A 25758-nucleotide genomic window follows, 5' to 3' on the forward strand; every position below is an offset into this window, starting at 1 on the left:
AAGATTGCTCTACTGAAGGGGGATGCTAACAGGCGATTGGATCAGGGTGTTGGTAGTAGCTAGGTATTTAGGAGCCCTATAGACAGCCTCGAGACATTCACCTATTTGCATTTAGACAATTACACGTAATGGAAGACGTAATGCTTGGGATGAAAGTTGGGGGGTAGGGGAATGAAGGTGCTCTTAAAGAGAAAGAAGGAGAGAGAGAGAGATTAGAGGAGAATGAAAAGAACAATAAAACTTGAAACAGGGAAGAAAGAAAGAAGGAAAAGGGGAGAAAGGAACAGAGAGAGAAGGAGAAAAAAAAAATTGAAGTCTTAGAGATCCGTTTTCTTCTCTTCCAGTAGGCGGATCTGTGCCCTCTGAGCCGAGCTTCTGCCCTCTTCCTGCCAATAGCAATCCCTATAAGGCGTCTCCTGGGAGTCTCTCAGACTTGTCAGTTCAGAGCCTTTTCACTTCTCCAGCCCTTCCCCCGCTTCCTCCTGTCAGCCAACCAGCCAGGTCCTGTTCACCAGAAGAGGTTCCCCAGAGATCTAGTTACACTTGTAGCCCCACCGTGTGTCCCATTTAAGCCCCAGTGCTGTGGTAAACTGGCGGCTAAGACCTTGGGAGTCGCCGCTGGTGATATGGGGGGTTGGGGGTCGGGAGTCCCCTCTGCTTCCCTACAGACACGCCCCCTGAGAGATTCCTGAAGTTTCCTGGTTGCTTGTATCTGGATGGGGTGGGAGTCACTCACCTGCTAAAGTGGATTCTGCTGGGAAGGAAGGAATTCCGTCAGCCCTACTCCGATGACGTCACCTCTCTGCTATGGCGGGCCCCAGGCTCCTTGCCGGAGTGTCCGAAGGGAGGGGTGGGACTGGCCTGTCCCTGGTTGGCCTCAGCTCCTGGCTCGCTATTTCATGAAGGCTTGGCTAAAGACCTCTTCCTGCCAAGCTGCGTCTCGGAGGCTAGCGGGACCCAGTCACGTTGGCTGTGGGCGGGCAGCTGGGGAGCCGCCCCGCAGCGCGGGGACTGACAGCGGCTGGCGGATCTGGACCTCCGCGTCTTGTTCATCTGGGGCAAACTGTCACTTCAAAAAATCCTAGTAGCTCCCAGCCGGTCTCTCTTCAGTGGAATTTTGCTAGGAGATTCTCCGTTGGTGGAATCTAAGCGTTATCTATGTGTCTTTATGACCCCATCACTGAGGGGGTATTGAAAGCGCTGCCTCTCTGCCCGCTGCCATATTGGATCTCTCAACATCTTTATTAATTAGATAAATGCAAATCAAAACTACTCTAAGATTTCATCTCACTCCTGTCAGAATGGCAGCTATTATGAAGACAAATAACAATAAATGTTGGCAAGGATGTGGGGGAAAAGTTACACTCATACACACTGCTGGTGGGACTGCAAATTGGTGCAGCCAATTTAGAAAGCAGTATGGAGAATCCTTGGAAAACTGGAAATGGAATCACCATTTGACCCAGCTATCCCTCTCCTTGGTCTGTACCCAAAGGACTTAAAAACAGCATACCACAGGGACACGGCCACATCAATGCTTATCGCAGCACAATTCAGAGTAGCTAAATTGTAGAACCAACCTAGATGTCCTTCAGTAGATGAATAGATTTTAAAAATGAGGCATATATGCACAATAGAATTTTACTCAGCAATAACAGAAAAAAATCATGACATTTGTAGGTAAATGGATGGCTTTGGAGAAGATAATGCTAAGTGAAGTTAGCCAATCCCCCCAAAAACAAATGTTGAATGTTTTCTCTGATATAAGGAGGCTGATTGATAGTGGGGTATGGAGGGGGAGCATGGAGTAATAGAGGAAGCCTAGATAGGGCAGAGGGGTGGGAGGGAAATGGAGAGGGCATAGGGTTAGATATGATAGTGGAATGTGATGAACATCATTATCCAAAGTACATGTATGAAGACATGAATTGATGTGAATATAATTTATATACAACCAGAGATATGAAAAAATGTGCTCTGCATATGTAATATGAATTGTGATGCATTCTGCTGTCATATATTTATAAAATCAATAAAAATAAAATAAATTAAAAAATTGAGTGCTTAAAGGGAAAGAAGAAAGGAAGAGAAACAATTAACTTCTAAGGTTGTAAACTATACTACTTTTACAAAATCTATTTTTACATAGGTATTACAGGCCCCAAGCTCCAAAATAAGGACATTTTGAAATCAATAGTTATTCTAAGTAAACCTATGGAACATACTTATTGCTTTGATGAAAATGCAGAATGAGCTTCTGTCTTAGTGAAAATTCATGAACCCACAAGGAAATGCCTTCTGTTAGTCCCCAATCAAAAGAAATAAAACTTACAATTGATCAAAGGAACACATTTACTAACTGTACTAACATTTCTCAATGATAGTGCCTGCTTGGGTCTACAGCACTCCAGATCTAGCTGTCCCACAGTTGACCTCAAAACTGTTCCTACTGACAGAGACTGTGCCTGGCACTCAGCTGACTACATGAGAAGCTGCAAGGTCTTTGTGGCAGTTAGTTCATTCACATCATGTTTCTGCTGTGTCTATACCAGTCTCAAAGGATTGTCTGGCAATACTTATCCCTTTATTCTGGACTTACATCACCAGCTGTGCCACAACTTATTTTTCTAGTCAAACTGAAAAATATCTCTTCCCAAGTCAAGAGCTCCATAAATACCTCCATCTTACTTACTATCCTGCACTCCAAACTTTCAAAAGACTTCAGGGAACAGTTGGTTCTTCTAAGCTCATACAGCTGATGGTCAAGCACATTTGCTGCCCTATTTATAACAGGCATATGTTTTTAAGTACTGGATGGATACCCAGGAAACAGTTCTTTTTGACTGTTGTACTATTAGTATGACTGTAAGTATATTTTATGAGGATGGCAAGTAAAAGTGTATTTGATAATTAAGGCAGATTTTGGCTTATAGTATGTCCATTTCAGCTTTTCATCACATCAAGCAGGAATGATGTGCAGCTATGATATCTTTTGGGGACATGTTATCATAGTCACCTACCAGCAGCACCTCCTAAAGAGAAACAGTGCACAGGTTTAGAGTTGTGGAATAATGTAAGGGAGTTAATTCTGTTACCAAATTTGGAGGCATGTAGAGAATTTTACTTCAATGTGGTTTAGAAACAATAACACTCTAATAAATACAATGTTACCTATAATATCTCAGTCCTGTGAAACCTCAATATCTGACTTTCTCTATTATTTAAAAAAATGGGTTTGGGGCTAGTATTTGATGTAAAATTGACAATCTCTTCTACTCTTTTTTTGCACCATAATAGTAGATTCCCTAGCCACTGCCTCATACCCCCCAATCACAGGCAAAGACTCAGTGAATTGCAGGGAGGAACATAAAATGCAGGACTGCTTTGCTTTTGTTTTTGGCTTGTTGAGCTTTATTTTAACATTGCCCTGGGCAGATTTGCATCTAACAACATTAGCCTCCCAGAAACATACTTTACTACACAATGGAGACTTTTCTTCACTTATATGTTGCTTGGGGCTAATAGAATGAGCTGTTTTGCACTGTATATGTATCTTTTGATCTTGCTTTATGTTCCTCTTGCCATTTTGTTGCTAAGGGCTGCTAATTAGGAGAAATCCATAAGTGAAAACTGCCAAAAATTCTTGAAATATTGAGATTGGACTCTCTGGCCAGTGCTCACACAGAGTTCTGTGGACCCAGAACTCTTACATAGAACTCAATTATTAGGAAAGAAATCAGCTTGGGCTCTTGGATAGGAAGTCTTGTATTTAGTGAACAATACATTCTTTTACTTTTTATTCTCAGATTCTGACCTCTCAGGGTGGATTTCCTAAATTCCTCTTTTGTTACCCTCAGTCACTATCAATGGTGATGTGGGGGTTACAGACAAATACCCATCAAAAATGCTGTTTTTGAAATTACCTTTATTATTAGAGAATGTTTTATTGAATGCCTGCAAGATTTTTGTGCACTCAAGTCAGTACTGCACTGATATAATTAGAACAGGAAAGTGAGGAACTCTGACTTCCTTGATTTTATAGTCTAAAAGAAATGTAATTTTAGTATGAAACATCATGTGACATGGCACATGGTTTTTCAGACAGGTGATTGTTCATAAAGATTAAGGATCTGTATTGTATAAGAGCAAAAAGGGAAAGTTATCTGAAGAATCCATTTGCTCATGTTGATTTGTGTCCTGAAAACAAAGAATATTGAAAGAAAAAGATGGAATGAGAAGAAGTGATACAGAAAAATATTAGCAAAATAAATTATTTATTTACTGCTAGGTTATTATATCCTAGTCTTAAGATAGAATATACATAGCTAATACAGTAAAGAAACTAGGTCATCTACCTTTGACTAAAGCTACATGAATCAATATTGCTGAGATTTTAATATTAGAATATATCTTGGTGAGCTGTAGTGGCTACATTCTGTAGCTAGAAAAGTGTATAAAAAGAGTGTATTTTCTTTTGTTAGATACTATGTTTGAGGTTAATCATGCATTGAGCACTGGTTAGCCCCAACAGGTAGACACACAAAATTACTCTCATTCTTATTTTGGGGAAGTTTTATTCAATCCTGATTGCAGGTTAGACACTGATATCCAGGAGGGTGGGATTGTCTAATAATAATAATAATAATAATAATAATAATAATAATAATAATATAATAAATGTAGGACAAAATTTACCAATAGTAAAAAAAAAAAAATGAAACAGTTTTTACTGAATAAGTGCAGTGCCTCTTACAACTGGGCGACTCTAAATGCCTAAATTTCAGTTGACTCCCAGACAACAAAGATCTGTGGAGAAAATTCCACTTGATGTGCCTCTTTATTACCTTTTTTGGTTTTTCTTCTTGATTGTATTATTATCTTGAAGCAGAAAATAATTGCTAATTTCACAGTCAAATAAAATGAAGAAAGAAAAATTTTAAGTGTTCTATGAGACCAAATTGATCTATTTCACTAGAGATGAGCAGTGAGAAAATTGATTATAATTTAATCTCAAATCCTCTGTAAATTCAGAGTAGGTTATATTGTCAAGGTGGTTATTCTTTAATGTGACTCAGTATGGATTAAAAAGTGTTCATTCTGTTCCTTAAATATGAGTCTCTAGGGCAAGAGACACCATAAGGTAATAATATCAAGGTTCCTTGTAAAATCAACCAAACTCAAAGAGGGGCACTGGTGTAGTTGAAACAATTTTTCTTTTTATTCCATAGCACATTTTTAGAAATTTTTGAGTTATACACTTTCCACTGCACATTTTTAAAATTTATTTTTACACATTTATTATATCATAGATATATAAAAGATGTCATCATTTTCTTTCCAGGTAAAGAGAAGTTAAAAAAAATGATAGCGTTAAATAAAAGGAAATGAGATGCCTGGTTTGGATAAGGGGAAAAAAATTTCATTTGGTCACCATATCACCACTTTCAGAACCACATAGAAATTTTCAGCCTTCAAAGTTTTATTAGGAAGGGAACATCCCTAAGAATGTGAGCTGAGAGGTGAAAGATTCTTGGTACATTTATTCATCCAATGAATAATTATTGAGCGACTTTTTGTGTCAGACATTTTTTTACAGGCAAAGGAGATGCTAAAGATTGAGAAGACATGGTCTTTGCTCACTCTAAAATAGCAATGAAAGGCAGAAAAACAAAGAATATAAATGCTAGCATAAGCTGAAAACAACTAGGGAACTAGGAGAATGCTTCACAAGAGAAGACACATCTGAGGTGGATTTTTGTATCGTAAGCAGGAACTTGTCAACAGATGCAAAACACATTTTAGAGAAAAGAAGAAAAAAAGAGGCAGAAACAGTGAGATTGGAACCTCAACAAAGTTTAAAGTAGAGAGAGAATATAATGTCAAGAGATGAGGCTGGAAAAGTAGGTTGAGCTGATTTATGCTTTTACAGATCTTTTGGAACTTTTAATAGGTTAAAAGACCACGACCATTTAAACAAGAGGATTGTGTGGTCAGCATCATGTATGTTCTGCTCAATATAAAGGATGGATGAAGTAGCTGTGGGCAAGAGAACAACGCTGCAGGCAAGAACACCAGGTGGAAAGTTATGCAGTGATACTGATAACAGATGACAAGGCACTGATCCATAGCTGTAAACATGATGATGGATTCCAGAGATCAATCTTAGGACCGAAATTGTAAAGTAAGATTTGATTGCATAAGTGAGATAAAAAGGACAAGGAAACAGGAATAACTCCATGGCTACTAAGTTAGGGGCACAGATGAATTTTACTTCCATTAACTGAAATGTATGCATGTATTAGAAGAAAAAAAGTGGAATATAGTAAGTTTCAGCTCAGAATGCGTTGAATTTGAGGTACCTTCAGAGACTTACATGAAATAGGTGGGTATGTTGTTTTAGATTCTAGTCAGATGAAGTGTAATTAAAGCCCCAATACTGAAGAAATATAATAGAATACTCCATGAGGTCAGGAGAGAAGAAATGTACAATCCTGCAGGGCAACAATATATAAAAGGTGAGTAAAGAAAAAGGTGAACATTATGGAAATTGAGAAGTGATGGGAGTTAGGAGGAGAGACAAGAAAATGAAGAAAGGTAAATGATACACAAAGCTTTGAAGAGATTAAACACTTAAGATAAGCCCATTGGATTTGGCAATTAGTTGATAACCAATGTGCTTCTAAGAGTGGTCCTGACAGAACCAGGCAAATGTGACATCTATGACGGAAAGTGGACATTATTAATTAGTCGATATAAATCATGCTGCTAGGCAGATCAGATTCCTAAAGCACATATTGAGATTTCAGTAGAGTTTCTGGTACTCTGTCAATAGGTCTTGACCATAAGTATTGATGATTAATCCAGAATAAATGAGGAACAATTTTAAAACAATACCTTATTAATTACCATTTAGATTCAGCTCTTGCTCTCATCTCCCTGTCTTTTCACTTAACCACCATCTTTGGGGAATCACTGTGAGGGAAGATGCCTTTGTGTAATAAATTTTCAAAGCTAGTTTAGCCTTAGGACAGAGAGTCAGAGGCAGAATATGAATCCCCTTAGGCTAGAAAGGCTTTTGAGTCATAGGGTTCCTCTTAGGGGTCACTCATACCTTGGACTGAACCTTAAGCATCCACAGCTCTCTCTTGAACTCAGACTGGCTATGAAATGTCAGAGTTAACTTACATGTGGCATGACTGGGAGCAATGGCCTTTGACTTCTTCTCTCACTCTCTCAAATCTACATACCAGATATCTCTCTTCAACTCTATTATGCTACAGGATCAGTGCTTTATGTAGTTTGGGGACTCCAGGCACTTCTATCCTTCTACGGTTTGAGTAGACCAAGGTTGTTACAAGAGCTCTCCCAGACAGGCTTTCATTCAAACTCACCAGCTCTTGCTTTTATTCCAATTCTTTCAGTAACTTCTAAAGCTCTTTTTGATCATCTGGCTCCAATTCCCATTTATGAACTGATTGTTGGTCTATTCAAGAGTAACATGTTTTCAGAAAAAGGTTTACATTAGGGTAGAAGGATGTGATGGGGAGAGATAGGAGAAAAAGAGAAAGGAGAAAAAAAAAACACTAAAATAGGTTGTCCCTCAGGGTGAAGGCCTTCTCAGACCACTATCCTTTAGAAGGCAATATCCTGGGGGGAAAAAAGATTTTGAAGACAGGAAAAGTAGAAAGTGAGGTGGAGTAGAAAGTGGGTGATAGAAAAATCAAACATGGAAGTAAGAAAAATCCTTATAATTCTCCATGTGAGCTGTGTCCTTGTGATTTATATGCAATCATCAGTGATCTATCAGCTGCTTGTCAGCTGGGGGAGGGGACCACTGTATTTCCTTCACCTATGATGAATCTGTTTGATAATATCTCCTTCAATTTGCAGTTGCTGGAATCTCCTATTTCATACTTGTGGATACAAAATGCATGTTAAAAAGTGAATACTTTTTTGCTCTTTATATTTATCTGCCTTTAAATTTACCTCTTTTACCTGTATCTTTAACAGTCAAGGAAAACTAGACATCAAAGCCCTTTTCTAATGGTAGCTCTGATGGCAGTACCATTACTTATTTATTTTCTCATATGCATACTTTCTATATGTTGACTGTGAAATAGTATGCCTGCTGTATCTAGGAGTTGTCCATGTCTTAGAGGCACAATTTGATCTAAATTATATCTAAATGCACGTAATGTAATGATGAGTCATATTATAATATGGTTCTGCTCCAATGATACCATTTGCATAATGCTCTATATGATAAGACTATAAAGTAAGGGGCTAGGTTTTCAAGTGAGGCTTATGGAAAACAGTCTTCTGACTTTATAGCCAAGTTTCATACATCAGAATGCTCATCCTAAGTGCTTTATAATTTATTGTGAGCACTTTTATTTCTCCTTACTGCTGGAATGAGATAAAGAATAAACCCAACCATGGTACAGACCACATTTTTTCCCTTCTAGAACTTAGCATACTTTTGATATTTACTTAGTAATGACTCAAAAGGTAACAGAGTTTTCTTCAAATAGCTGTGGAATTGTTTTTAATTACATAGTGAGTGAGTATTTAAACTACATATCAGAGCCAGGATCCCAAGACTAATTTTACTCTTTCAAAGATACAACTAAAGGCAGCATTTTTTTCCTTCTAAATAAAGGGATTTTTCAGAGAATGGAGACTCAGAGAGAGAATCAACACAAAAGCAAGATTAAAATTACTGCTCATCTTCTCTCAACCAGATGGGGTGGAAAGAGGAGAATCTGTAGTTCAGTGGAGAGAAAAGGTTTGGGGATTATTCCTACTTCATTGAGAGTATAATTAGCACTCGTGAGAAGGAATAGATAGGCCCGTTCTTGCAACCTGAGGGTCCACAAAACATACAAAGCATAGAGTATGCCATATTCAATCCAGGTGGCACCACAATTCTGTCAGCAGATCTCTGAAGATTACAAAGGACAACACAGACTGGATGTTGTCCTGCATTCAGACTGTCCTTGAGAGACATCATATGTAGGCTCTGCCTTTTATGAAACAAACTGCATCTGATGAAATACATGAAACATTTAGAGTCTTGTCTATGCACAGGTATCCCAATGCCCCTTTTAAGATGTTTCAGAGATGGAATTTGAACCTCAGTTTAAACTGCTATGCTATATAACCAGTCCACATCATACTGGATTCAAGTTAAATATTATTGGGCTTTATGAGATCTATTGCTGATAGGAAGGGATGAAGGAGGAATCAGACCCCTAAAAGATTTCCCTAGAGATGTGATAAGCAAGGGTTGGTTTTAACTATAATATATAGAGGTTGCTAAATTTAGCTCAAAATTGGAGTTTCTACAGAATGAATATTCAAATTTCTAAGTAAGGAGGGACATGGGGAAAAAAATGTTAGACTCTTCTAAAGCTCACTAGGTTCTCTAAATATATTAGCCTATTTAATAATCACAACTATCTTACAAAATAGTTATTATTTCCATGTTGCAGTAGGAAACTAGAGTCTCTTCAACAATATCAGATATCATCAGGCCAGTTACTGCTCTGTATGTCTAAAATTAACCCACATATCATATAATATAATTCCTTAACTCTCAAAGCCACAGCTATTCTAAGTGCCAAAAAAAAAAAAAAAAATCCTACCCTATTCTTTTACAGTCTTGTAATATCACAATGTGATATTTCTGAGCTTTTCATTATAATAAAACATTAGGTAAACATTAGATATCATTATTACAGGCATATCTCAGAGGATTTGCAGGTTTAATTCTAGCCCACCACAAAAAGCAAGTGTCATGAATTTTTTGATTTCCTAGTTCATAGAAGCTATTTTTACACTATACTAATAGTTCTTTAAGTGTATAATAACTTTCTGTCTTAAAAAAGTATGTATCTTAATTTTAAAATACTTTATTCCTCAAAATATAAAAGTAAAGGTGGGAGTCAGGGAGCCAGGGAGCTGAAACTGCCTATTGCAGCAAAGACCAGTAGGGTCACTGACCCTCAGCAGTGAATCCCCAGAGTTTTTTCTTTCTTTTTTTTTTTTCTTACTGAGTCTAATCTTAGGACATGGTAATGAAGCAGAGATGATTCAGAATGCTTGATAATTCAAAATCCCATAAATTTGGTACTTAGCTAACTTGGTATTTTTGAAAGTGTTTGCATAGTTCTTGGAATTCATTATACTTAAAATAATGTTGCAAAGCCAGACAAAGGACTTCTAACTCAGAATCTGAGCCTGGGATATTTTCATGACAGTTTATGCCATCCTCTTCTTAGAAATTTTCCTGATTCCACACTTTAATGCTGGTAATATATAGCATCACTTCCCAGACCAATTATCTTTCCCTCTAGAATGAAATGATTCTATGATAGTTTTGCTGATTCACTAAGGGTTTTATTTGTAGAATTGAAGTTTCAAAGCAAACAGTATAAAAATAAAGGGCCAACACATTCTTGAAGACTTCCTTCCCATCCACATCTTGAATCTTCCACATTTTACAAAAGAGAGAGATTTGCAAATGTGGAAAAAATAATAAAGCTTAATTTTAAAAAAGTTTTATTGTGAACAAAAAAGCTAATAATTTCTAAAAAATCAAAATTTTCCACAACTGAATCAATTTTCCCTTACCTGTCCTTGGTTTTACTGATCCATTTTTTATAGAGGGAGTAAAATGAAACACTAAGGTTAAATGATTTCTCAGGCATTAAATTAGGAACCAAGCAAGTTATAACTTACCTTTCACTATCAACACTATACAAGATTATATTATCTTACAATTATGATGCTAAAATTAAATAGCAAAAGGGGCATGATTCCTTAACTACTGACTTATTTTAATACATTTTTAGTTTTAACTGACACATAATAATTGTATATATTTATGAGGTACAGTGAGAGATTTAAGTACATACCTACAACACATAATGACCACATAAGGGTAATTGATATATCACCTTAATCATACATAATTGTGTGTGTGAAATATCTAAAATTCTATTAGCTATTTTTACATATTCAAATACAATATGAACTTAGAACCAAAGCATCCCTAGGCCTCAGTGCCTTTATCATGAATCTGACTTAACAGTTCAGAGACTTTGCTATTGGCAATCAAAGATCTCATACAGCAAGAAGCACATGCTTATGAAAAAAATGCCTTTGCATAATAGATGTTTGTCCTGTGACTCTGGATATTTAAATCAAGAGATCAAGACCTACCTCAATTTTTCAACCTTGACCTTGTCAAAATTTTTGTCTCCACAAAAAGACATGGATGTTTGGTAACATCCCTGGCCTACACCCCCTAGATAACATTTGCACCACCTCATTCGTTAGTTTTGACAAATGGTAAATACCACCATGCCTTGCTAATGTCAGTGGAGGCACAAACTACATGCACTTGGGATCCCTTACCTAACCATCCTTTCTTAAGAAACAAACAAAAAAAATCTCTTCTACCCATTCAGGCACACTACCCCTAGAACCTATAATTTAAAAGAAGGAATATAGTTAACTGGTAAGAGAGTAAGTCAAATATATTTGTTGGTTTTGTTTTTTTATCAATCAATACATACAAGATTCTACTCTTGAGAAAAACAGAAAATTTGTACAAAGATAAGTCTGGATAAATACTAATGCTAAGTTAGTATGTTTTTAGCCAATAATGCTTGTTAAATGTGAAGAGCTGTCTAGTAGCAATTGAACAGGCTTAATATCTAGTCGATGTGTATTACTTTCCTTATGGACCCTGACGGTAAATATGCTATTAAGTAATCTATTAGTGTAAACTGAATTTAGTATTTCTTTTTTGCCTCCAATTATATTCATCATTTTAGAATTATAATCCCCAGCCTTATGCAGTGTGAGTGGAATTGTCAATATACCTGTTCATACAAGTCTGCATAATATACCTGGTGTTAAGTGTTTGCAGAGATCCAATGCTCAAGATTTTTACGAGTGCATCGATTTTTCATGACACTTTTATGGATTCAGATATACTGAATTGAGAAGTTAAAATTTTGTCTGCTTACCTTTCCTGTTATTTTTAAAGCTGATTAAACACACACACACACAACAACAACAACAACAACATAGTTTTATAGTTAAGGTAGGTAACGCACCTGGTATTTGAGGGTTCATAGTCAAAGTGGGCAACCTTCTGCACACTTATTTAGTGCTTTATCCTCCTTTTCTTCGTTTCTCACATTCCAGAGATAAACTTCCTTTGTAGTGACAAGGAGCACATTTATTCCTTCTTCATTTTCACTTCAATACCACACTTAATAATTCTCTTAAAATTTTCTTCATATCAGATAATTTAATGATTTCTTAACAACTTTAAAATAGGTGTCAATATAGTTTTTACCTATTAGACAATTGGTGAATATCTGATATATGACCTAATAGCAGTTTGTTAAATTTGGTGTAGTTGTTCCACATTTCTGCAAGTATCTATTGCACAGATGATGTTTAGGCCACTAATCAGTGAGGGCTCCATAGGTTAATTATAAGAAGATCACTGTCTTTAATAAACCTACAAGTAAAGTTGAATAGAAATAACCAATGTAATACAGAGTATTATAAGGGAATGACAAGGAGCCAAGGAAAAGGAGGGCATACAAGATTTTCTGTAGAGGAGGCAGTCTCTATTATAATCCTACATCCTCAGCTACCTCAAGAAATCCCACCCAAAATGAGAGGAAATTCTCTCTGATCCTTTCTGTGTGGCACAAGCACCCACCCTCTTCAGGGTGTAGTCTGTTCTAAATTTTAGAATAATTTACAACATTGTGAACTCCTTGAACAAACAATCTATTCAGTCATGCAACACATAACACAAACATTTTATTCTATTTTATTTTACTTTTGGTACTGGGGATTGAAGTCAGGGGCCCATTACCACTGAACCACATCCCCAGGCCTTTTATTTTATTTTATTTTATTTTATTTTGAGACAGGATCTCACTAAGTTGCTTAAGGTCTTGCTAAGTTGCTGAGGCTGGTCTTGAACTTGCAATCCTCCTCTCTCAGACTACTGAACCACTGGAATTACAGGCATGCACCACTGCTCCTGGCTATACCTACAGATTTTAAAAATACATTTCTTTACACTTTTCCTGCTTTAGCCCAGACTGATTTGGGAGATAAAAATCAGTAGTTATACAATTCTGAACTGTACTACCCAGTCTTAGAGTAGCATTCCATGTGGATGATGCTTTGTTATTATCCTGGTACTATCCTAGCATGGCCCTAGAGTCCTCATTTACTTTGCAAGCCTGCCTAACACATGGGAGCCAACTCACCTCTTAATGCAAGCCCATGATACTTTTTGTTGAGTTGGTGATTGCTGGGAGCCTGGGTCTGCATTTAGATCAACCATTCTTTTTTCCTTACAGCCTGGCGATCTGTGATTAACCTGTGTGACTTATTATTTTTTCTTAATTAAAAAAAAAAAACATAGGCTCCTTCAAATTGAGACTACTTTGACTTTTATCATCTTTCTCTTATGGATTAAATACTTCCTATTGTTTAAAAAGTTACCACTTTAAATCAAGATTTTAAAAGGTAAAACTAATAATAGAATAGTTCTGAAATCACATTATTCTTTTGCTCATTTTTTCAGTAAGTTTTAGTTCCTATTGTAGAGGGATTTATTCTCTAGTTTATAGGGACAACACACTTACTTCGGAACTTTTGACCACGTGAAAAAGAACACTGAAAGATCTGGAGAAGTGATATTTTAAGCATTATATTGTGCTCTGGTGGTTAGAGTTTAGCAAAATACAAATCAATAAAAAGTATATTCCATTTGTTTGTAAGTAAAAGATAGACTTAAAATTAAATAGGGATAAAAGGCAAAGTAAAAATAAGGTGTTTTGTAGATTGTCATGACAAAATTTCCACATAATGCATTGTTGCAGTAGATGCATTTTTATGGGTCTGGCAATTTTTCTGAAATAGTCGATTACTTTCTTAGGTAAGATAGATGTGAACAGTCTCAGAGAATAATTTGGAATAATGATCTATGCGAATTTAACTTTTCCATGGATAATAATTGCTAAAATGTCAAAGGAACCTAAAAGCCTGACTGAAACTCTATCTTGTGCTGATAAAGAAATTCACTCAATTGATTTGTGTATAATGTAGGGTAGTTTTTAACATGGGGGCATGGAATATAAGAAACTCTATATTCTGTATCTGCATGTGTGACCCTGTTAGTTTACATGACAGGTATTTACCTAGAACCTATATTATTGCAGATTACATTTCTCATATATTCAGGTAAACAACATAAAAATCTATGTCTTTGTTTAATGTATGGACCATATTTGTGTCAAATATATTAGATGTTGGTGTTTTTTTTAATGACCATATCAAGGCCATATTCTGGGCTAAGGATATTCAGGGTACTTCTCTGTGATGTAGCAAGTCTGGTCATTTCTGTGTTGAGCTGTGTAGGTAAGAAAGCACAAAGGGAAACCTGCTGGCGATTTAAAATACATTTGCACAGGTATATTTTTGTCCTCAATAGAAAAGGAAAATATCATAATTTTACATTCAAAAATGTCATTAATAGTCTAAAAGACAGGAAGCAGTCTGTTGATTAATTCAGAAGTGCCCTTAAGTTGAGAGGTGCTAGGAACACCACCAAGGATAGAGAAGTGATATCTCAAAAGAGTAGAGCAAAAAAGGTAAAATCAAGCCTGAAAAGAAGCAGTAAGTATCTGCAAAGTGAGCTCTCTTCTCCTAGGACCCCCAAATTATCAAACACATTTAATTATTCACAAAAATATTGACATGGCTGAGAAACACATTCTGGAAGGTGGAGATACTAAATGATACTTAAATCTAGCTATGTTAATAAAACAAATAGGTAAAGCAGAGAAGGAAGATGTGTGTATCGTGACACACAACTTAAGTCAAATTCTCATTTGAAATAAAAAAAAAATAGGATTCACCTGAAAATAGTGGGAAAAATAGTCTTGGACCATAGAGGAGTTATTTAAAAAGACTCAACAGTTTTCCTCCATATGAGAGACACAAATTGGCCTCTAAGTCTCTCTGTGGTCAGTCTGTGGATTATGTACAAATTTCCTTTCTGTGCATGGGTGAGGAATCTCTAAGCCTGACTGTTTTCACCTGAGAAAAGAATCTGAATTTGACTCACTTTGGGAAACATAGGGGAATATGGTGTTTTAATTGTTCTGCCATCATACTCTTGACTCTTTCTGTCCATTCCTTCACACCCCAGAGTGTCAAGAAGCTGGCTGTATAGCTGTGAACAGGGTCTGGAACCATCTTTCTGTGGGACAATCATAAATCTTGCTAAGGGGTACAGAGAGAGACTTTTTCTTTCTTCCTCACTTTTTTTTTATTCATTTATTGTTGCTTGTTTGATTTTTTTTTTTCATTGTCAGATTTTCTGCTGGAAAATTGAAAGAAAGAACTTTATTCACCATGAAGTGATTATCCCTTCTCTGCTAACCTGTATTCTTTGCCCCCTTCTTTGGAGTTTCAGAAAGGGATTATTTCAGTTTACTAAAAAAAAAAAAAATCATTTTGATAAACATTTATCCTTCATCTTCTCTGGAATGACTTACAAAATTGTTTCTTCATCTCCCATGAAAAACTGCATTCATTCAATACGACCAGAAATGCTGGGAGAAAAGTACCTTGTCATTAGATAACCTGCTGCTCTCAGCAGCTAGAACTAGACTTGGGCCAGATGATGCTTGCGTTGATTTTCTTGATACAACACAAATGCACTTGTCCTTGGACTTACACACTTCTTATTTCTTGGAGTGTATTGCAAATTCCTAAGGGTCAATAGTGAACTCTGAAATCTAGTCTTGTTCCTGCAGCAGTGGAGCATAACTTTAGACTATTATCATGCAAGACTTTATGAAATACTTAGGAAAGAATACAAGATGAGGCAAAAGTGACATGATATCATTGTATAATTCTCAAAAATATTTGAGCAAATGGAGTTCCGTGTGAATGAATGACCTTTTCATAAACAAGTTGAAGGTAATCCAGTGGGAAGTCAATACTCATTTAATGTTATTGGCCTGAATTACTAATACTCAGATTGTTTATTGCTGAACCGAATCTAATATAATGACATTCGTCCATTGGATGGTAATTAGATCTTAAAGGAAACAGTGAATTTACTAAGGACCCCAAGAAATGTCATGGTAGTGATTCATTATGCATATAATTATTTTTCTTGATTGATCTTGTTGAGTCAAATCATGCAGAGAATGAAAGCAGTTACAGTTATGGTTAAGCCACTAACATTATTACTCTGCTCTGTCAGATGTGTTGTAGAAGACAAGAACTCGAAGGTGGCCTGGTTGAACCGTTCTGGTATCATTTTTGCTGGACATGACAAGTGGTCTCTGGATCCCCGGGTTGAGCTGGAGAAACGCCACTCTCTGGAATACAGCCTCCGCATCCAGAAGGTGGATGTCTATGATGAGGGTTCCTACACATGCTCCGTTCAGACACAGCATGAGCCCAAGACCTCCCAAGTTTACTTGATCGTGCAAGGTAAGAGTGGGATATGAAGGTGGTAAGGAAGAGATGCAGTTGGAGAATAAGCATGTTATATAAAATTCTTACAAAATTCTTTCTAAAAAGGAAAAACTTCCAAATGCAGGATTGCACTTAAGTATCTGTTTTCTTCTACAAAATGAGTTTTAAGTGAGAGGGCTAAAGAGAATAGAGAGAGTACCCTTACCACTGTGAGCCAGTACCTTTGACAAGAAGGGTTTCTCCTAGTTCAGAATATAAAAACACACAGCAAAACTTACAGCTATTTAAAAAAAAAAAAGGTAAAATAGGAACTTAGGAACATACGGAGTGCTTAGAACTACAGGAAGTTCACTTTACTACCCTGCCAGGTACACGTGTTTCACCAAACTTAAGAGAGTTGGGTTTTACCTGTCCTTGTCCTAATTAATTTTTTTCATTAATTATCTGTTTTTATGACAGAAAAAATATTTTAGAACAATAATGGTTCCCACAGGCCTTGATATCAGCAGTCCAGCTTTGTGTGATTTGTATCTTCACTAAATAACAAGTTACTTGTGAGCAAGTCCACTGACAAGGAACTTCAAAGTCATTAGGGACAATTTGCTTTGAGACTGGGGTTTCCACAGGAACATCTGAGTTGGGGTTTTACAGAATGCAAACCCTAAATGGCATATGCATTCTCCTTAACTCCCTTGAGTCCCTTTTCTCATAATTGCAAAATGAAAACAAAGCTGATCAGTTGCAAAATTTTTTTGCAAAGTAAAGTCAAACCACCAGCAGTTTCAATCCATCTATCAGGAAAGATCTAAAGGCTAACAAATATTAGGGCTGTGTTCCTGTATTCTTGATTTACAATTTTATGTAAATTTAATGCAAATTAGGCATGGCCCTAGGGCTTCTGTCAGGATTCCAGTGCAGTCAGTGGTGTGGCAAAGTTTGACTGTAGCTTCTATTAATGTGTTATGGAATTGATTATTGCCGTGTTTAAATTATTGCTCTTCCAGATCGTCTGATTAATAGATTGAAGCTAGAATAAAATACATCAGAGACTGGCTGATGCAAGAGTGATTTAGTCAGGTGGCTGCTATCTTGGTCCATTTTCAATGGCTGACAACTTCATTTTATTCCTAATAAAAGGTGTGTCTACTGGTTTGCAAAGTCCCAATCACAGTCAAAGCATAGCACACTTTCCTTGTGCTTTAGTGAAGAGTGCATGAGCTCTGTAATGAGAAACACCAGGGTTTAGATCTCTGGTATCACATTTAATAAGATATGTAACTAGAAATATGTAAACACATCCAGGTGTTAATTTATCAGCTCCCTTGGAGCACATACAGGTACACACATGTACAAACACACACACTCCTACCTCAAAAGGAGAATTTTTTTAACCTGATTTAGTGGTAAAGGGAGAAGTGATAACTAAGGCTCTTCAGAACAAATTTTATCTAATGGCCTGTTATTAATACTATCTTGTAGGGCTGGGGCTGTGGCTCAAGCGGTAGCACGCTCGCCTGGCATGCGTGCGGCCCGGGTTCGATCCTCAGCACCACATACAAACAAAGATGTTGTATCTGCTGAAAACTAAGAAATAAATATTTTTTAAAAATTCTCTCTCTCTCTCTCTCTCTCTCTCCCCTCCTCTCTCTAAAAAAAAAAAATACTATCTTGTGATTTTTCTTCCTTGGTATTTATTGTATTTCATTCATATATTTATTTATAATGTTCTATGCTTTAAAAATCCTGCTAAACTCTGAGATTTTTTAATACAATTTTAGTATCTTTATAGCTTTTATTGTCATTAGAAGGAACCTAGAGAGACCACAATAGATATTTTATATTGTCCTATACTAAATAAAATTCAATGATCTGACTATTATATTTCTTGGTGAGGAAGAGATGAGAAAAGAGATCATTAAGTGTAGGTTTTTTGCTCAAGATCACACATAATTCAGGGAGCAGCTGAGAGCCAAGCAGATCTGGAGTCAAATTTAAAGCATTTTCTAATAGAATGGAATCATTTGTTATGATTTTTAAGAACTACTATAAGGGTTTTTATTTAATTCTGGGCTGATATCCAGAGTTTCTTCTTTTATTTTATTTATTTTCTTATTTATCTGTGTACTTTTAAGCTACAAAATATGGCTTTTGCAATAAGGTTAAAACCAGAGCTCAGTTAGATCTTATTATACCTATCTTCATACCATGGCAGTGCTAGTGAAAATTAAGTTAACATAATATTATGGGGTGCAAAAGAGCTACATGGTCAAGTGCTATTTATTGTCTTCTTTAATTATCATATTACTATTAAGTAGATGTAAATAATTTTATATGTATATTAAAACTTTAATACACACACATATACATATATTCAAACAATTAAAGTTCAGAGACAATAAAAAAAAAAACAACACCCAAAGTTCCCTATTGGCTTAGGACAGAGTTTCAAACCCAGATCTATCTGATTCAAGATAATATATTTTCTTCTTCTTTAACATATTGCTTTTAAAAAAATTAATTTATTTTTGTTTTTTACACAAATGGGATGCAACTTTTCATTTCTCTGGTTGTACATTGTGTAGAGTCATACTCATACATAGGATAATAATGTCCATCTCATTCCACCATCTTTTCCTGACACACACCCCTTCCCCTTCTCCCCCTCTCTTCTGTCCAATCCAAAGTTCCTCCATTCTTCCCTTGTCCCCCAAATTATGGATAAGCATCCACATATCAGAGAAAGCATTTGGCCTTTAGTTTTGGGGGATTGGCGTACTTTACTTAGCATTCTTCATTTACCTGCCAATGCCATAATTTCATTCTTCTTTAAGGCTGAGTAATATTCCATTGTAAAAATTTACTACAGTTTCTTGCTTTGAAAGAAGCAATGAGGAACAAAACCTGTATTTATAAGGGGGATGAAAACAGGATTGTCTTTTCCTGGAGCCACTGTCGTTGAAAGGAAACTTTTAGACAATTATATAGATGTTGGCATGTGACCCCTAGCACCAGATGTCTGCCACTTCTCTTTTATATTCAGCTTTGAAATTGTCAGAGGACTCATCCATTCACATTATTGATTCCCCCTGATTCTTACTCTGTGATTCGTTTATATATGGTTTTTACCCCATCCAAGATTCTACTTCTATGTATGACTGACATCATTCTTTTTCCCAGATCCACAGCCCTTTCCTTCAAACTGTAAGAACCTTTTATGTCCTTCCTTGATCACCCTCCATGGTTTCTGCAGATCCATGTAATTCCTTTTCTTTAATCAATGATGAGGACACCCTTAACTCAAAGGAGCTCTGAGATAGCACTACAGAATCATGACTCGGCAGTTACACTGCTTGATTCAGATCTGTTTTCCTTCATATTACATATGTAAACGTTGGGATAAATCACATAATTTCCTTAAAGATCGATTGTGCCATATGTGAAGTGGAGATAAAAATTGGGAATTTTAAATCCTCCTAAATTTATCATAAGAAAAAGTTAGGTGACCACCTAGCTTAATGTCTGGAGACCATGTATTGTAACCCAGTGGATGGTGATGATGATGGTGATGGTGGAGAACAAGACAGTGCTGTTGCTGCTCCTATGTTTCCGTAAAGCTCACTCTTGTGATGGAGTGCTGCCCAGAGTCAAACAGCTGTTTTGACTCTCTTATGATTGGAGTGGGTTCAGGTTTACTTCTTTGGCACTCTAGAAGGCTTTATAGACCTATATTCCTTTAAAGTTCTTACCTATATTTATTAAAGATGTTTGAGTCAAAAATAAAGTTCATACCAACAGCACTTAGAGTGTTTATTCAATTTTAGATGGGTGAAATCTCCACAGGATTGCTGATTCAGTAGATCTGGGTAGTGTCTGAGAATTTGCATTTATAACAAGTTCCCAGGTGATGCTGATGCTGCTGATGTAGGGAACTACATTTTGGGAACCACTGTACCAAAAGATTTGTATTCTTTAATATCACTTGGAGGAAAAGAAAGAGAAAAAAAATTACATGTGAGAAGCCATACTGCATAATTTTACTCATTTTCAGATAGTGGTACCCTCCAAATATTCCTAAAATTAATCTTTTTAGACATGAAGACACGAAACAGAGAACAGATAGAATGATAGATACCTTAACTTTCACACACCCTTTTAGGCTCTCAAAGATGCTTACATAACTTAGCCCTATGGAATGAAAATCTTCTCTCTGTCCCTAAACTGTCCATCTTCAGGTGTTGAAGCAGAAAACAAAATTATTGTGTCATACTGGTTCATGAGGGTCACCACACACAGAATATCCTTGTTGAAATAAATATGCTGTGATTTTCGCTAGACTCTGTGTGTCTAAATGATAGCCATACACACTTTCCTCATAAGGTTAACTGAAGAAAAATTTGCATCAACAAAAACAAAATCTATAGTTGCCTTTGAGTTCCATTCTAATTTCTTGATATTAAGTATTCCATCTGTGTAAGTCATAGGTATCTAAATAAAAACAGGCATTTGATATACTTAATAAATTGAGAGACCCTTATCTATCAGATTTTTTTTTGTTTCCCATGACAGCAGCTTTATGGAGTCCAAGATCAAAGATTAAAAAAACACCACCCTTAACTTCAGTAAAATAAACAAATGAATATCAATGGCATTATTTTCAATAATAATTTATTCATTTTTTTCTCCAAATGTTACCATCCTGTGATTTTGAGAGTTTTCTGATCATGCTGATATGGAAGCATATATATTAAGGCAATATTTCTCTAGATACGATCCTTGATAACCTGTAGCCAAGTCAACATTATAGTTTTTTATACTTCTTAAAATGCAGATGCCTGAGAACCACATCCAGAACAACTGAATTAGAATCCTTGTGGATGGGAGCAAAACTTGTGCATACATTGTGCTTTGCAGGTGATTCAGACACACGCAAAAAAGTCGAGAACTACTATTCTAGGGATCTGAGCAATCAATGAAAGGGATTTACTGCTGACTGCCTGCTCATTTTCCCATATGACACTGCATCAAATTATATTTAAAAGTATGTACAGCAGGTACTAGAGGATTATAATAATAATATTTTAAAATAAACCTGTGAATTCATTTAAAAGAGTAATCAATCAGGGTGCTTTAGCCCTGAGAATAGTGGCCCTCAAAATGAGTATAATTCTAAAAAAAAAATCAAAAAACAAAAAAAAAAACACCTTCCATGTATATATAAATACCAAGAAAATTATGATATGAAGATTTTTTTAAATGTGATTCTTATTTTTAAATATTCCATTCATCATAATAACTTTTATCCTACCTTGAATGTATGTGACTTGCACTATATAATTCATGGACTGGTATCAATACTAGATATGGACACACACATACACACACACACACACACACACATAAATAAATATAATATGGAAATGGTCATTTCCCTGTTGAGAATTTGGCTTTATTTTTATGCCATTCTAATTTATTAGTTTTTTTTCAAAATGGTCTAATGTATAAAAAACTAATATTGGAGGGTTTTTTAACATTTTAGAATTTTAAAATGTATTACAAATGAATTCACTCAGGATTAATAATAACCCAGAAATTTTTCTCACACTATGAATCAAATCATACACATTGCTGGTGGAAATATATTGATTATTTGTCAGGATATTTGTTGCATAATTACTGTTAGGTCGGTGGCAGTGACTTGGTGGCTCCTAGTAACTGGAGAACATCTCTGCCTAGGAGAGGAACTGACAGGATGGAATGACCAGAAGAGTGAGAAATTACCATCATTAAAACAATGGAATTGTGTAATGATATGAGAGAGATACTTCTTATAGAACCAACATGCTTTGTTTTTCTTTTCAAATTCCCACCCTTAAAAAGTGACCTTTCCTGAATGTCATTAATCCTAGAACATTTATATTGAACTACAGTTTCAATGCCTATAGCTTCTCTTTTCTTTTAATATTTTTGTTGTTGTTGTTGTTGGACACAATATCTTTATGACACAAGACCTTTATTTTATTTATTTATTTTTTATGTGGTGCTGAGGATCAAACCCAGCACCTTGCACCTCACATGTGCTAGGCAAAGGCTCTACTGCTGAACCTCAACCCCAGCCCCTATAAATTCTCTTTTAATTTAATAATTTAAAACTCAAATAAGAATTAATTAATTTTTTCATGAGGAATAGTCTACAACCTATTATTTCTAGGATCAAGTTTTTAGAAGCCAGTTTTACAATTCTGTCAAGAAGTTCTGATGCTAATCAAAATCTATTACACAGAGCTTTAAGCAGGTATTTTTTTTCTCTCTTAATCCCTTTTTTTTTCTTCTTTGTTACTTCATTCTTTCTCCCTTCCCTCCTATTCTTTCCTTCCTTAATAAACATCATGTTGCATTGATTATTAATTAAATAATTGATCATTGCCTATAAAATTCCATACAAGTTTGCCACTGCATTGTTATTGAATTTAGCCTGTAGCTCTTCTAATTTTTAAGTATTCTAATAAAATAAGAATTTGAAATCTTCATTAGTTATATTTGTTCTTAAGGTAATTTCTCTTGATTAATGAGATTCCTGGTAATTAGCTGGAATTATCATTGGACTTTATATGCTAAAGTCTACAAATTTTCCTACTCTGGAGCTTAATTTTTCAGACAATAGCCTCTTGATTGGCTGTTAATAGATCAGGTTTAGTCTTAAAAGACATCACTATCCATCACAGTAAAACGATAGTTAATAAGAAGAAGTGATGTTTGAGGAGAAAATATTTGGGAATATTTTCTCATGCTGAGACTCTCCTTGACCTAAACTTGACATTCTCCTTGAGGAAGGAATTCAAGTTTTATCCAAGTCAATCCCATCTATTCCTAATTATTTTTTCATTTCAAAGCTTTCTCTATGTATCTGCAGCCCACTTTTTAGTTATTAAAGAGTTTATATCCACTAACTGTACAATTCAAACTACATTTGTCTTTCTTGAAGACAATTGTCATCTCAAAGATGAGAAAAAATAAGAGAAGAGAGAAAAAGTTATTGTATTACCAGTAGTGGCACCAGAGAGGTCTCAGAAACTGTGGACTTATGTGAAAAAGAAATCTACTTGAAGACAGAGACTAATGAACATTCAGCAAAGTACTCCAATCTTGAATCATTGCTGCACTAGAGATTTTAATACCTATGGTCAGAATTTTGAGGATTATTAGACAGATTTGGAGATAGATATTTATTCCATGTTGCATCTGAATCTGCTAGATATTATAACAATGTATAGTACGAATGACAAATTATTTTTACTTACATTTTCATTATGTCATACATGGCAACTCAGAGATCTGCTCATTTTTACGAAGTTTACCTAAACATTGAAATAAATATATCTATACTTTCAAATATTTAAAAAATAGCATCATAAGCCACTATAAATCATAATCATATGTAGAACATTTATATTTTTATTATATTAGTAAGTTACTATAAAACTATGAAAGGCAACATTTTTGGTGGGAATGTAAATTTTTTCTAATTAGTTATAAATGGTGATAGAATGCATTTTGACACATTTAAAAGCTCAAGAAAGAGTTCATTATCTGTACTCATATATATACTCACACCATATATATGTATATATATACATACATACCATAATACATATATGCATATATGTACACACACATATATATATGAGCATATATACAAATATACTGTACACAAAAACACACACTTTAATTATATCAGTTTGCTATAAATAAGTAGCATTTATTTTTGGATAACAATATAATTGATGGGTTCTCTAAAATTTTTCCAGTCCTAAGTCTGTGTGAATGACAATCAGCTTAAATACACAAAACACAATAAGTCTCCTTTTTTCTTTTTATTCAAAAAGCTTTTAGGCAGGCTAGATTGTTTTGGAAAAATAGCTTAACATGTGTCAGGGACTATACAAGGAGGACTTCTGAGTGCTGGTATCTCTGAAAGACCCAGGTCCCAAACAAGAAAGCAGCTGAGTGGAGAGGAAGTCAAGTAAGGTTAGGACTTTGGCTACATTCAAAAGGAGTAAGTAAGTAAATATGTTTTGGAGTAAGTTCTCATTGTTGAGAAGAATTGCATAACTATGAAGAATGAGGAATCTGAAACCCTGTGGTTTGGGATTGAAATTAGAGTTATCGGTGCTCATTCTTGATGTGCTTATAATTTCAATGGGGCTGAGAGAGAGAAATATGTGTATGTACTTCATAGCCCTACCATTGAGAGGCCAAGGAGCACTGACACCCTGGTAACACAAGTGTTCCTAGGACCTAGCACCCAGATGTGGTTCACTATCTATGAAAAGGAACAAAAATTAGTTGGAGAAATAGGTGATTCGGGGCTGGATGAAGGTGGGAATAATATGAGTATAGAGCATCTTTTACACAGGAAAATAAAAAGTACTTAAAATATAATGTTGCATATTTAAGTACTAAAGAGATTTCCACCAGCTAAGTCCAGGATGATTTGGGTATCAAAATAATGATTATAATATAATATGATACATATATTACATGATAGTGTATATAATAAATTATATGCTAGTTATTAAATAAAAATAATATAAATTTCTTTGTTAGAATGGTGACTAATAAATGTAGAAGAAATGATGAAAATGGAAAATTGTCATTTATCAATCATCACAGAAGTAATTCATGCAGACAAAAAATATCAATGGATTCTAAAAGTTGCAAGTAAAAGTAAAATAAGGAATGCAATTTTTAAATAATCTTAAAGTAACTCCCCACAAAGTATTTATTCAAATAAAGGGTGAAAAGAATAGTAAGAAAAGTAGAGAAACTTAAGCTGAGACTTTACCAATCAAGTGATCAAAGTGTACACTACCATCATTAATGCTAACTGGCATCATGTGCCAGAAGACAGCAAGCAATCAAAACACAGCATTACTTCTGTAATATTTCTTTCAGATGCTTAGTCTGACAGGACATTAGGCATATCCATGCTGACATTTTAGAGCAGAACTCTCTGTCCTCCAATCTTCATAAATATCAGTGCCATTGAAAGTCAGGAGAGATAAAGGAACTGCCTAAAGATTGAAAGACACTGGAAAGGTACTACAATTAGGTATAATACATGATTCTACATGGGATATTTATGCTAAAAAGATATGATGGAGCAATAATAAAACTTGGGTGGAGTCACTGGGTACATTCTTTGTAAAATTCTTATAATTT

The 25758-nt window shown here is 35.4% G+C and overlaps 1 protein-coding gene across 2 annotated transcripts in view; it reads left to right on the forward strand.

Annotated features, from left to right (window-relative positions):
- Lsamp (limbic system associated membrane protein) overlaps positions 1–25758 on the forward strand; it is a 591787-nt gene that overhangs the window by 313568 nt on the left and 252461 nt on the right. For both annotated transcript variants that reach the window (XM_076868338.2, XM_076868339.2), the window contains exon 2: positions 16322–16554. In XM_076868338.2, coding sequence (XP_076724453.2) covers positions 16322–16554 — 233 coding nt within the window. The remainder of the gene's footprint in view (positions 1–16321; positions 16555–25758) is intronic.

This window comes from Callospermophilus lateralis, chromosome 10 (genome assembly GCF_048772815.1).
Source record: "Callospermophilus lateralis isolate mCalLat2 chromosome 10, mCalLat2.hap1, whole genome shotgun sequence".
NCBI lineage: Eukaryota > Metazoa > Chordata > Mammalia > Rodentia > Sciuridae > Callospermophilus > Callospermophilus lateralis.